General features: G+C 38.8%; 1 protein-coding gene across 4 annotated transcripts in view; it reads left to right on the top strand.

The window, feature by feature from the left end:
* The first annotated feature begins 4,401 nt into the window (after window positions 1-4,401).
* LOC143853307 (sucrose nonfermenting 4-like protein) overlaps window positions 4,402-14,574 on the top strand; it is a 59,053-nt gene continuing 48,880 nt past the window's right edge. For all 4 annotated transcript variants that reach the window (XR_013237071.1, XM_077363025.1, XM_077363024.1 and 1 more), the window contains exons 1-4: window positions 4,402-4,527; window positions 4,730-5,316; window positions 5,642-5,729; window positions 5,989-6,168. Coding sequence is in view for 3 of the 4 variants with exons in the window: in XM_077363025.1 (XP_077219140.1) it covers window positions 5,192-5,316; window positions 5,642-5,729; window positions 5,989-6,168 (393 nt within the window). In the remaining variant the exon portion in view is untranslated. The remainder of the gene's footprint in view (window positions 4,528-4,729; window positions 5,317-5,641; window positions 5,730-5,988; window positions 6,169-14,574) is intronic.

Below are 14,574 nucleotides of genomic sequence, written 5' to 3'. Positions count from 1 at the left end.
AATATGATGGAAAAAATCGGGGAAATGTTTCCAAAACGCATGAGAAACACATGGAAAACATGTGAGAAACTTATGTGAACCAGGTGTGAAACCTTGAGAAATGTATGGAAAACCCGTAGAAAACATACAAGTGTGGGAAACATGTGTGAAAGTTACGAAAGTAGTTTTGGAAAAAAAAAAAAACCAAAAAATTGTGGAATACGTATTGAAAAGGAAAGCAATGGCATATATTATAATAAAAAATAAAAATGAGAAATATTCAAATAGAAATTTGAAACTAACAAATTTTAAACTTACAAAATCATATATTTCGTGTTTTCCTTGTGTTTTACGTGTTTTCATTTGTGTTTATCTATCGTTTGTGAAATGTTTCTAATGCGTTTTCTAAGATGTTTCTCATGCGATTTTCTATTGTTTTTCCGTTTCTCATTTCCCCTCTATATTATCTTTGCGTTTCCCGTTTCTGTTTCATGTTTTGCCTCTTTGATTCGTTTTCCACCCTAGTAACTAGATCTGAACCGCTTCTTTGCTTCTGTTTCATGTTTCTCTGCATCTTCTATAGCCCAGAAATCCCAAAGTAATGCAATCCTAACTTTCAGTGGCATGGATTTTTTGTTGCTGAATGTGGTAGTTTTACGCCTTCTATATTCAATGAGGAAATGTAGTGGGCGTGATTTTTTAGCCTTAGAAGATCTAGAGCAAGAGGTGTCAAATGGAGGGTCAGATCATTCAAGAGCAGGCCCATTATGCTGTAACGGGCATGCCTCACTGTTACAATGAGGTTGTGCTCTATTTAGATTTGTCTCCCTCTCTCTTTCAAATCCATTTAGATTTGTAACATAAATATTTTTCTCCTTGGAGAGATGCATTAATAATTGCACAAACTCAGCTTGTTTTTCATGGCTAGCATGGAGCCTAGAACCACCACCCTTTTTGCCTTTTTTTTTATTTGCATGCATTTAAATCACATTATAGTGTGTTTTTTTTTATTAGTGTATGAATACCATTTAATTAATTTATTTTTTATAAAGTATTTAATGTCCTCTGAGAAAAGTTATATGTATAGTGATTAAATGACCTCTTTGTATATCTAACACATACAAGGAGAGATAAATTTATAGTGTTTGCTTGCTTTTACTTCATAAGTAAATATTTCTTGATATCTACAAGGAAGTGACACTTACGATACACGAGTATAGTGCATGGGGTATTAATAATTGCACAAACTCAGCTTGTTTTTTCCATTTTTTGTAATTGGCTTCTGTGAGTGTTTTTAACGATTTTGACAGTTGTTTAAATAATAAAAGACAAGATGTATTAGTGCAATTATCAAAACATGGCCAATATTAGTAGCCTAGATTGAATATCATATCATATATCTATGGGATTTGCTAGGGTCCATCGCAGAGGGCATTTCGCGTCTGTTGCACGAGATAGCAGCCACATAGGCTCACTTTCCATTCGAAATGCCTTTTGCGATGGACCCTAGCAAATCCCTATATCTATATATATAAATTTTCCATTAGAAATTAAATACCCTGCAATTTTAAGCCTTGCTCTATTTTTAACTGATAAAAATTTTGTTAGAAAATATAACACACTCATTACTCATGTAAATTACGTGAATAATACTCAGCTCATAGCATGTGGTGGGGAAAAGATCAGGTGTCTACATTCACCAATTAAATTACTTGAATGGTATTAATAGTGTGCCCGCTTTTCCTAGCATGTGGTGGTGGTGGTGATGGTGATTGACAAAAGTATCAAACTTAGGCATTTTGCTTTAGCCGGCTAATATATTTTTTGGGAGGTAAGCTCGTATCCTCTGACCTCAAGGTTGAAGAGCAGAGCCTTGGCCAATTGAGCTAGAGACTCCACCCTCAGCCATTGGATAAGTCCGATCAAGATCGTCCATGACCAAACAATTCAATTTGATCGGAAGATAACATTAAAAATTAAATCTATAAATTGATCAGAGTGAAAGAAATAAGTAAACATGAGTTGGTCCTCTATGTCATCTATACTATACATAAAGCGAAGCCTCTCCCACTTTTTATGGGCAACTAAAATAAATTTCATAAGTTTGGTATGGAGTCTCTCTCTCTTTATATATATATATATATATACTAGTAAAAAACCCGTGCGATGCACAGGCCGACAAATAACTGTACGGACCACGTCATAGGTTAATCTAAACTGTCCATATGATGGAACACAACATAAATAGGTTGTGCCCCAAAAATCATTTCTATAGGCTGATCCTAGCCCTCCAACCCATAGATGTTTCCATAATTCCTCTTAAATCGGATGGTTAAGATCACCCTATAGATTTTTTATTAAAAACCATAAAGGAGGGGGGTAAGATTGAAATTATATAGCTTTAATGGGTGCCTTTGTTAAAAGCATAAATGAGTGGGTAGGATTGAAATTATATGATTTAATGGGTGCCTTTGTTAAGAGCATAAAGGAGGGGGTAGGATTGAAATTATATGAGTTGAATGGGTGCATTTGTTCAAAAAAGTCAAAAAAAGTGACGTGTAATTCTCATGTAATTTTCAAAAAAATGGAAAAAAATCTCTTCTTTTCATCCCAGCTTATTGTAGTTGATATATATATATATATATATATATATATATATATATATATATGAGAAAACGGTTCCTACACATATGTGTAGAGAGTTCTCTACACACTAGCTTAAAATACAGTGGGGGCCCACATTGTTTAGGTGATCCAAGCCATCCATTTTAAAGGCCCTCACATAGATAGGGTGTCTACAAAAAATCAGATCCATAGGATCATCCCAACCCTACGATTTGTGGAGGTAAAATGGATGTCTTTAAACCTTCACAAATTAGTCCATTTTTTGCCTCCACAGTTCGAATGGTTAGATGATCCTATGGATCTGATTTTTTGTGGACACCCTATCTATGTGAGGGCCTTAAAAATGAATGGTTTGGATCACCCAAATAATGTGGCCCCCACTGTATTTTAAGCTAGTGTGTAGATAACTTATCTACACATATGTGTAGGAACCGTTTTCTCTCTCTCTCTCTCTCTCTCTATATATATATATATATATATATATATATATATGATATTTTCACCCCTCCAGTACGCATTCGGCCCCCTTTTAATGTGATTTGACGTCAAAAAGAGTTAAAGTTGCCCACTGTTCACGTTATTGATGTGTGTGTTTGGGGGGGGGGGGACGACGACGTACTGCAGAGGGTGAAAATACCATCTCCCTTTTTTAATTGGCCAGTTTTCTGCCCATATCTGCGAATCTATTACAGAAGAGGGCTTGAGGAACTGTAATTAAGGAATCAAGTATAGTCGCTCATTTGTGATTCTGTTTCGTTCATTTTGTCCGATTCGAAGAAATAAGAATAAGGTAAGATGAAGAATGCAGTCTAAGTTTGGGGTGCAATATCTAATGCTTTCATCCCTAATAAAATACTAAGGCCCCGTTTGTTTTGGTTTTTGAGAACCAATTGTGAGTCCAAAACTGACTGTTGGGCCCAAAATTTAACATATTTTTGAGTTTAATAATCACTTTTTTTTACTCACAATCAATTATTGAAATCTAAAACGGTAGGCACTATTCGTTTGGGACTGTGGCAGCCGATTGTGATTACTATACTCAAAATTAAGGCCACATTTGATATCCACAAGATTCATATTTGGATTTCTCACATTTGGCAGTTGAGATTTGGATCCGGATGAAATCCTTAAAATTCCAAATTAGCTACAACGGTGAAAAAAAGACCCGACCTTCAAATATGTTCTGCAAGACATTATTTGGAAATCCATATTTGTGGCAAGCACCTTCACCCTCCCTACTCCTCGACCTTGCTGTAGGACCAGCAAGACATCCCTCCCTCCCTCCCTACATGAGCATGAAGATGATTGATGTATCTTGTATCCAAAACTTAAATCCAAATCCAAATACAAAAACATGAGGTATCCCTTATGCCAACTGATTACGAGTCCAAAACCAATTACTAGACTCAAATTTACTTTTAACTTTGAGTCCAATAATAATTGGTTTTGGACACACAATAGGTTGGCATAATCTCAAACGAACAGGGCCAGATTGAGTAAACCAAATGTGTGGACCCCAAACCGATTAGTAGACTCATAATCAGTTTGGGGATTACAATCCGATCTAAACCGTAAACGTAATTTCAAGCCAAAAATCAGTTCACAAAATCCAAAACAAACGGAACTATCAGATCCCGACCTCAATTGCGATATGCAGTGGGCCCCACCGCATTTCTTTGTTTCGAAAACGCATATCAAACCGTACGATTTGACCACAAATCACACGATCATTCCACGTGGCATACGTCCCATTCCTTAGCTCCTATTTATACCCTCTCATTTCCGCCATTTGCCCACAAGGAAAATCGTTTTTTAATTTCATTTCTTCTCGTATTCTCCGACTCAATTTCGAACTTTCATTTCATTTCAGGAACAAAAATTCCTTGGAATTTCATGATCTGATCTACAAATGTCGTTATTCAGGTAAAATTTTAATTCCTTTCTCGTGCTTTTCTGTCTTTTTTGTTTTTTTTTTTGGCCCTAGGGTTTGGGGTTCTAGGTCTTGGTTGTTGCTCTTGTTATGATTGCTGGAAAATTAGGGTTCTGAAGCTAGGGTTAGGGTTTATATCAGATGTGATTTCTGATTTTGTTTTCTTCTTTCTTTATTGATTTGAGGGAATTGCAGAGGATGTTGAGTGAGGGTTTCGAATTAGAGTCAGATTCGGATTGAATTCTCAAGAAAGGAGGTTCGAATTAAATTTTCAAGAAAGGGGAAATTAGGGTTTTTTTTTTGTTGGATGGATTGAGAAACGCTTGTGTTGTAGAATTGCGGGGGTTTTTGTTTCTTTTGCTGAAGGAGATTGTGGTTTCAACTTTGAGGATTCTTTTTGTTATCTGATTGTGGGTATCGGCGTGGAATTAGGGTTTTATTCTTCACCTACTTTTGGATGGTGTGGATCTGCTGGCTGGGAATGTGTGATAACTGAGGGGTCCTCTGCTCTGATGTGGGGGATCCCTGTTGGAAGAAGCTAAATTTGGTGTTTTTTTATTTTGGTTGTTCGAATTTGGTGGTAATATATTTACAGTCTGGTGACGAGCGGTTTGGTGGGAAAATTTTCTGGGTCTGTCTTTGTTAAAGGATTTGAGCATGTTCTCTCCGGGACAAGATTCCACACCAGAAACCAGTGGAGGTGCCACTACAGTGCTAGTTCCGACGAGGTTTGTTTGGCCTTATGGGGGGAGAAGGGTCTTTCTCAGCGGCTCTTTCACGAGGTCAGAATTGGAATTGTTTAATTTTTCACATCCATTTTCTTTTATTCTTCTTCATCTTTTAGAATGTTAGAAAGTGTCATTTCGAAATGCTAGTTTTCTCTTCTATCATTTGATAAGAAAATTTATGTCTGATTATGTTCTTTGTCTATACGGATGCTCTTTCCCGCACACTTTTGGATTGCAGTTAGAGAAAACAGTGTGATTTTGATTTCCGTACATCCCTCTTTCTTAGGGAAATCAAATTGTGAATCCATTTTGTTTTCACTACTTCAGTGTTCAACTTCTTGCCATGATATCATGCCCGTGCTGTCATTTGTTTTCTTAGGTGGTCTGAACATTTGCCGATGTCCCCGGTGGAGGGCTGCCCCACTGTATTTCAAGTGATTTGTAGCTTAACGCCAGGGTATCATCAGGTGAGTAAATTGAAATTGTCAATGCATCTCACCCTTTTTTGTTTGAAATCTATTATGCAAGATGGCATGCAGCTTATGTGGTTCATGTGTTTAAAATGGACCTCATTTGCTTGCAATTGCATATTGTATTCATGGAGGTGACTGCAGGTAACACTTAATCAATAACAGGTTCTCTAGATACATTGGTATAAATGTAAAGGCATATGGACATGTTCAATTGTTGAGACTTATATTGCTATTGTTTTCCCTTTACATACAGTATAAATTTTATGTTGATGGGGAATGGAGGCATGATGAACGCCAACCTGTTGCGACTGGGAACTATGGGGTTGTGAACACCGTCCTGCTAACCGGGGAACCTGATCCCATTCCAGGAATGTTGGCTCCAGAGACACCCAGAATGAACATGGATGTGGACAATGATCCGTTTCAGCGCATGGTGAGTTCATTGCATACCAATGAGATCTGGTTGTATTTATTTATTTATTTATTTGATCAGGATTCTTTCCCAATCTCATGCTGTAGTCCCATGAAATCCTGGAACCTGGTTCATCATGTAACTCAGCCTTGTCTAGGCTGTGCTCTAGGGGTGCTGGCAACTTTTTGATGTCTTCAATAGGGAACGGTCTATGTCTCGCTTTGCTATTCCTCTCAGGCATTATAGGTGACCATAGTCTGTGTCTTGATGCATGGAGTTGCTGGTCCGGGTGTAACGACCCGATTTCCGTCGTGTCGCTACGAGCAAAAGAAAGTAAAAATCATGGAAATATTTTTTTTTTCATGTAACTATTTTTTTTTTTTTTTTTATACAAGCATCAACGACGATCCCGATAGAATCTTATTACAACTTAAAAATGATACATGACGTAAGACGTCAAAATGCAAGGACTCCAGGAACGAACTCTCTGATCACACAGTCCCTTATCCCATGGTTCCTTCATTTGCAAATGCTCCGCCATCTAATGCCTCAACCCCTGTGGTGGAGGAATCAACGTCAAAGCAGGGTCATCCAAAGACCGAGCAGAGTAAAAGAGACAATATAAACAGTGCATACAATATAATCCACATTTTCAATAATGTCTAGAAGCAATATAATAAAGATTACAATGCCCATGGCAATGACAATAATTTCAATGTATGCTATGCATGCAACAATTATGAGACAGCACATTCCCCAGGTACATCCGGCTTTTCCCCCATTTATTTTTCTGTCAGTTCTTTTCTGACTTTTTCATTTTCTTTTATTTTTTTCTGCCGGTGTCCTTGCCGCACGGCTAACCACTACCCCTGTCTGAAGGCAGTGACGTTATGGACTTGGATTACGGTCTCGCATGTAATGCCGAGCCGGGGATACTATCCCTCGGGGATACTTTCCCTTTTTGGTTGGTTTGCCAACGAAAGGCAGTACACGCTTCTCGCGTTGGCCTTTGGACCTTAGGTCCCAGGATGATTCCACCACACCCTTATGTTCCCCTTCACTCTCCCCCATGTATGCAACATGTATGCAATTACTTACCTTTGCCTTTCTTCCTGCATTCATTTCAATTCATTTGATTCCAGCATTCATTTCAATTCATTTGATTCCAGGCAAGCGAGTATAAATTCACTAAGCAGGTATTTATCAGGCAATTTATAAGCAGAGCTACATTGCATAGACAATTATATTGAACACCATTACAAGACAAGGTCTAGCTGTCACCTGCCTTTTCTTATAGTCGCAGTAGGACGAGATGGCTCCTGTAGGCAAATAAGTGAAATAGGTCAACTTATTTTAGTCTAGGTCCTTTTAATATCACACAGACAACACTTGTCCTTTCTGTGTCCATTTATGTCCTAAAATAAGGTTCCCTGTGTTCACTATTCATGTGGGCCCCGCATGCTACTATTCATGTGGGCCCCGCATGTCACTATTTATGTGGGCCCCGCATGTCACTATTCATGTGGGCCCCATCATGTCACTATTTATGTGGGCCCCGCATGTCACTATTCATGTGGGCCTCATCATGTCACTATTTATGTGGGCCCCGTATGTCACTATTCATTTCACCATAAGTTGATAAAGTTTACTTTACGGTTATTATGCTAGCATTTCACCGTTAAGTATATAGGTGGTAGAACCAACCATTACTTTATCCATATAGGTGGTAAAACCAACCATTACTTCAAATAAAATATAGGTAGGTGGTAGAACCAACCATGAAAGAGATCATTAAATAATTTAGGTGGTAGAACCAACCATTGAAAGAGATCATTGCTTTCAAATAATTTTAGGTGGTAGAACCAACCATGAAAGAGAGACTATTATAAAAGACTTACTTGGTAGTGGATTTTCTTTTTCCTTCGTCTCTCTCTCTTCCTCTTTCTCTTTCTTCTCTTCCTCTCTCTCTCTCTCTTCTCTTCTCTTCTCTTCTCTTCTCTTCTCCTTTTCTTCTCCTCCTCCTCCTCTATTTATAGACATTTTTTTGCATAGTACTTTTTGCATAGTAAAGACTATTTACTATTTTAAATTATTATTTCTGTCGGTCAATAGTATTTTTGCATAGTACTTTTGCATAGTAAAAACTATTTACTATTTTAAATTATTATTTTCGTCGGTTAACAGTACTTGCATAGTAAATAATATATTTTTTTATTATTAATTTCGTCGGTCAATAGTATTTTTGCTACTATTTATGATTTGTTTATTATTATTTTCGTCGGTGCGATGATATTTCCGTTTTCCACTAGATGTGGGACCCGTTGATGTGGGACCCGTTGATGTGGGACCCGCTTGTGTGAGACCTACTTGTGTGAGACCTACTTGTGTGGGACCTACTTGTGTGGGGCCCGCTGATGTGGGACCTGCGGGTGTGGGGCCCGCTGATGTGGGACCTACTGATGGTGGGACTCGTTTGTAAATAGTACTCGGTGGGTCCTACTGTGAATAATACTTTTAAATAGTGTATCTCAATAGTGAACTTGCATAGTATTTCTGCATAGTAATCTCGCATAGTGACTATTGTGAATAGTGACTATTGGAAATTTTTAACATATATATATATCTATTCCGTTTTTGTTGACATCTGGGGCGGTGGCTTAGTGGTAGGAAGCCGTTCAATCTTAGCTTAGACTTGGGTTCGAATCGTGTACGCCCCATTATGCCAGATGTCCTCATGCCCGATTAACTTGGGGAAAATGAGTAATGGCCGATGATTACCCACCTATGAGGCCATTTTTATATTTATATATATATATATATATTTTACCGGTTCTTACATTCTACCCCCCTTAAAAAAATTTTCGTCCCCGAAATTCACTATTCGCATAGGCTATCAATTACCATACCTCACAACTTGAGCTGAATCTGGGATCAATACGCTCCATCCTGTACCTTAGTATCGTCGTTGACAAGGGCGAAGAAACGCCTCTCAGTTCCTGGTGGTGCGTTCTTATCTTGAGCCAGAGGATGGTATTGATTTCCTTTTCTTTGGTGTTGCTGTGGCGGAGGTGGGCGGTTCTGAATATAAGTCGCTGCCTTAGGGCAGTCCCTCCTCCTGTGATTAGGGTCTCCGCAGTTAAAACAAACTGTCATGGTTTTCCAGCATTGCCCAGCGTGGATCTTTCCACAGTGGGGGCACAAGGTCTTTGATGGTGGACCATCATCCGTTCTCTGCTTTTTGGGTGGAGGTCCTTGATTTCTATTAACAATAGATTGAGATCTAGCTGCCTGTACTGACTTCTCACAGTCTTCTGCCACCTCGGCCTTTTCACAGGCTTCTGCCAAGGTCTTAGAACCAAGGTTAACGATACTCGCCTTAATGGAAGGACGAAGACCGCTAACAAATTTTCTAACCTTATCATTTTCTGTCGCTGCATAACCCGGGGCATAGCGCGACAAAGCCCTAAACTTGGCCCCATATCGAGCCACCGTCAACGTTCCCTGTTTCAGTTCTGCAAACTGTCCTGCTAACTGGTCCTTGACATGCGAAGGGAAAAATTGATTGTTGAATCGTGATTTGAACTGGTTCCAAGTTTCGTTCCTAACCGTCGGGTAATTTTCTTCTACTGTTTGCCACCAAACACCGGCATCGTCCTTTAGTTGGAATGATGCAAGGCGGATCCTTTGAGTATCAGTGCAATTCATTACTGCGAAGATCCTTTCCATTTCAACTAGCCAATGGTCAGCTGCTAAGGGTTCTCCTTCTCCATTAAATTCAGAGGGATGGTAGTCCCTGAACTGTCTATGGACTTGAGTGGTATCCTCATGATATCTTGGCTCCTGACGAGTCCCAAGGCTCGCTGCAATGGCCTGAAGAGCTGCTTGATTTGCCTCTTGATTTGTCCTGAGGATTTCAGCCAGTATTTGTAGGCCATCTTGATTCTGAGTCTGAATTGGGACCTGGGTATTGTTGTCAGGCGCAGGAGCTTGGTTAGTGTTGCCATTCCTGCCAGTTTGCTTCCTTCTTGGATACATCTATAAGATTCAAGAATACATGGAATGAGGAGAAAATTATGGGTCAGAACGAAATCTCTTTATTTCCCAACTAAATTTCGAGGTACCATGAAGTCTCTAATCAATTGTTTACTTACTAAGGTTTTTAGGGTAGTTCTCCTATCTCGTTCGAATTCTCGGTTGACCTTAAAGGTGTGACGTATCATATGTCACCTATTACCTATCTAACCCAAATTAACGACTCAACCCACAAGCACCAGATTTTCCGTAAACCCGGGAATGGGGGTCTACAACATATAATCCAGGAACTTTCTCTCTCCGCTTCCGATGTGGGACTATTACAATCCACCCCCTTTACAGGGCCCAACGTCCGCGTTGGCAGATCGTACTAGAGGAGGTACGGCTCTGATACCACAACTGTAACGACCCGATTTCCGTCGTGTCGCTACGAGCAAAAGAAAGTAAAAATCATGGAAATATTTTTTTTTTCATGTAACTATTTTTTTTTTTTTTTTTTATACAAGCATCAACGACGATCCCGATAGAATCTTATTACAACTTAAAAATGATACATGACGTAAGACGTCAAAATGCAAGGACTCCAGGAACGAACTCTCTGATCACACAGTCCCTTATCCCATGGTTCCTTCATTTGCAAATGCTCCGCCATCTAATGCCTCAACCCCTGTGGTGGAGGAATCAACGTCAAAGCAGGGTCATCCAAAGACCGAGCAGAGTAAAAGAGACAATATAAACAGTGCATACAATATAATCCACATTTTCAATAATGTCTAGAAGCAATATAATAAAGATTACAATGCCCATGGCAATGACAATAATTTCAATGTATGCTATGCATGCAACAATTATGAGACAGCACATTCCCCAGGTACATCCGGCTTTTCCCCCATTTATTTTTCTGTCAGTTCTTTTCTGACTTTTTCATTTTCTTTTATTTTTTTCTGCCGGTGTCCTTGCCGCACGGCTAACCACTACCCCTGTCTGAAGGCAGTGACGTTATGGACTTGGATTACGGTCTCGCATGTAATGCCGAGCCGGGGATACTATCCCTCGGGGATACTTTCCCTTTTTGGTTGGTTTGCCAACGAAAGGCAGTACACGCTTCTCGCGTTGGCCTTTGGACCTTAGGTCCCAGGATGATTCCACCACACCCTTATGTTCCCCTTCACTCTCCCCCATGTATGCAACATGTATGCAATTACTTACCTTTGCCTTTCTTCCTGCATTCATTTCAATTCATTTGATTCCAGCATTCATTTCAATTCATTTGATTCCAGGCAAGCGAGTATAAATTCACTAAGCAGGTATTTATCAGGCAATTTATAAGCAGAGCTACATTGCATAGACAATTATATTGAACACCATTACAAGACAAGGTCTAGCTGTCACCTGCCTTTTCTTATAGTCGCAGTAGGACGAGATGGCTCCTGTAGGCAAATAAGTGAAATAGGTCAACTTATTTTAGTCTAGGTCCTTTTAATATCACACAGACAACACTTGTCCTTTCTGTGTCCATTTATGTCCTAAAATAAGGTTCCCTGTGTTCACTATTCATGTGGGCCCCGCATGCTACTATTCATGTGGGCCCCGCATGTCACTATTTATGTGGGCCCCGCATGTCACTATTCATGTGGGCCCCATCATGTCACTATTTATGTGGGCCCCGCATGTCACTATTCATGTGGGCCTCATCATGTCACTATTTATGTGGGCCCCGTATGTCACTATTCATTTCACCATAAGTTGATAAAGTTTACTTTACGGTTATTATGCTAGCATTTCACCGTTAAGTATATAGGTGGTAGAACCAACCATTACTTTATCCATATAGGTGGTAAAACCAACCATTACTTCAAATAAAATATAGGTAGGTGGTAGAACCAACCATGAAAGAGATCATTAAATAATTTAGGTGGTAGAACCAACCATTGAAAGAGATCATTGCTTTCAAATAATTTTAGGTGGTAGAACCAACCATGAAAGAGAGACTATTATAAAAGACTTACTTGGTAGTGGATTTTCTTTTTCCTTCGTCTCTCTCTCTTCCTCTTTCTCTTTCTTCTCTTCCTCTCTCTCTCTCTCTTCTCTTCTCTTCTCTTCTCTTCTCTTCTCCTTTTCTTCTCCTCCTCCTCCTCTATTTATAGACATTTTTTTGCATAGTACTTTTTGCATAGTAAAGACTATTTACTATTTTAAATTATTATTTCTGTCGGTCAATAGTATTTTTGCATAGTACTTTTGCATAGTAAAAACTATTTACTATTTTAAATTATTATTTTCGTCGGTTAACAGTACTTGCATAGTAAATAATATATTTTTTTATTATTAATTTCGTCGGTCAATAGTATTTTTGCTACTATTTATGATTTGTTTATTATTATTTTCGTCGGTGCGATGATATTTCCGTTTTCCACTAGATGTGGGACCCGTTGATGTGGGACCCGTTGATGTGGGACCCGCTTGTGTGAGACCTACTTGTGTGAGACCTACTTGTGTGGGACCTACTTGTGTGGGGCCCGCTGATGTGGGACCTGCGGGTGTGGGGCCCGCTGATGTGGGACCTACTGATGGTGGGACTCGTTTGTAAATAGTACTCGGTGGGTCCTACTGTGAATAATACTTTTAAATAGTGTATCTCAATAGTGAACTTGCATAGTATTTCTGCATAGTAATCTCGCATAGTGACTATTGTGAATAGTGACTATTGGAAATTTTTAACATATATATATATCTATTCCGTTTTTGTTGACATCTGGGGCGGTGGCTTAGTGGTAGGAAGCCGTTCAATCTTAGCTTAGACTTGGGTTCGAATCGTGTACGCCCCATTATGCCAGATGTCCTCATGCCCGATTAACTTGGGGAAAATGAGTAATGGCCGATGATTACCCACCTATGAGGCCATTTTTATATTTATATATATATATATATATTTTACCGGTTCTTACACCGGGTGTTCATATCATTGATCTAGTGTTATTATTTCTTGGAATTTGGTTATCATGCATCTATCAGGTCTAGCTGTTTTACAAGGTTGTATTTCCCAGCCTATAAAGGTGGGGGCATGAGATGAAGCGTAAGTCAAGTTGTGAAGTGTAAAGTAAACCTCTCGAGTTTCCTTATTTGAAGTTAAAATAAACCTCTTGAGTTTCCTTATTTGAAGTTAAAATTTTACAAAATAGGAAATTATTGAAAATAGTAAATAGTTCTAGCAGTGTGCTTTATTTTTCAACAATAACTTACTAGTAGTCAATTAGGAACGATGAATATAACCCATAGGATGTTCTGTCACCATTCCTTGTGCATATTTCCATGCAGAACTCTCCTCTCCTCTATATAACATCCATAATGCACTACAAATCGTACATTTTAAATTCTATTACGGCTCAAAATTCCAATTCAAAACAAAGCAAACAAATGGAAAGAATGAATTTTTATTGGAGGGATTGAAGGCTTTTTTCAAATCAACAACTTTATTAATAGAATTCGGAGAAAATTACAAAGGAGGACAAATGGATAGCAACTGTATAAAGTACAACAGATCTTACGACACCTGACCCGGTGAGCTTATTAGCGAGCTCATTGGATCTTCAGAATGTGTTCAACACCTACCCGTATTTCGATCCCTATGTGCATCCAAAATTTTGCTCAAATATGGTGAGTCCCAAAGGACCCAAATTCTCACCATCTGTCCAGGATTTCCCATTTTACAACTCACCTTCTACAACTAAACTCCCACTCAATTCTCTATTGAAAGCTGCACCTCTATGTGACGGGTGCAAAAATCTGCCCTCATTAAATCAGCATGATCATTGGGTTTCGAGAATGACAATATTACAACTCCATTCTCAGCCCCCAAAAACAGTAAAGGGGACCATGTACCACTATTGTTTCTCCATTGTGGATGACGAAAAGAAGAAAAAATATTTGAAAGGGGAGCTTCTAAAATCTGTTTTTGTATGTCCCCATTCTCTATAAATATATTGATGAACGAATCACGAGTGTTGGATTTCAATTTCAATCAATGATTGCAATAACTATGAAAATAGTCATTCTCCAAAACCTTGACCTCCCTAAATCTCTAATGTGAGTCTTTGTTTTTAAAATTTCTTTACACTACCCCTTTCCCAGATTAAATTAAAAATATTAGGGGAGATTCATGTTGAAAAAAGAAAAGAAAAGAAAAAGAAACTATGGCTTCTTAGTCAATTTCACCCACATAGACGGTCTGGTAGGCTTACACTACAAGCTTGAGATATACACCTCAATACCTCATGCACCTTAACAAGTCTCAGGGTTTGAAGTGTAAGCCTCAGAAGACAGTATGCCTCATGAAGCTAAAGTTCATTGTGTGGGATGTGCCTCGAAGCGTACATCTCAAGACACCTTATCGAC

The sequence above is a fragment of the Tasmannia lanceolata genome, unplaced genomic scaffold (assembly GCF_043159265.1).
Source record: "Tasmannia lanceolata isolate RefF3 unplaced genomic scaffold, GAP_Taslan_0.1 ptg000019l, whole genome shotgun sequence".
Classification (NCBI taxonomy): domain Eukaryota; kingdom Viridiplantae; phylum Streptophyta; class Magnoliopsida; order Canellales; family Winteraceae; genus Tasmannia; species Tasmannia lanceolata.
This window is presented reverse-complemented; position numbering and strand designations above follow the sequence as displayed.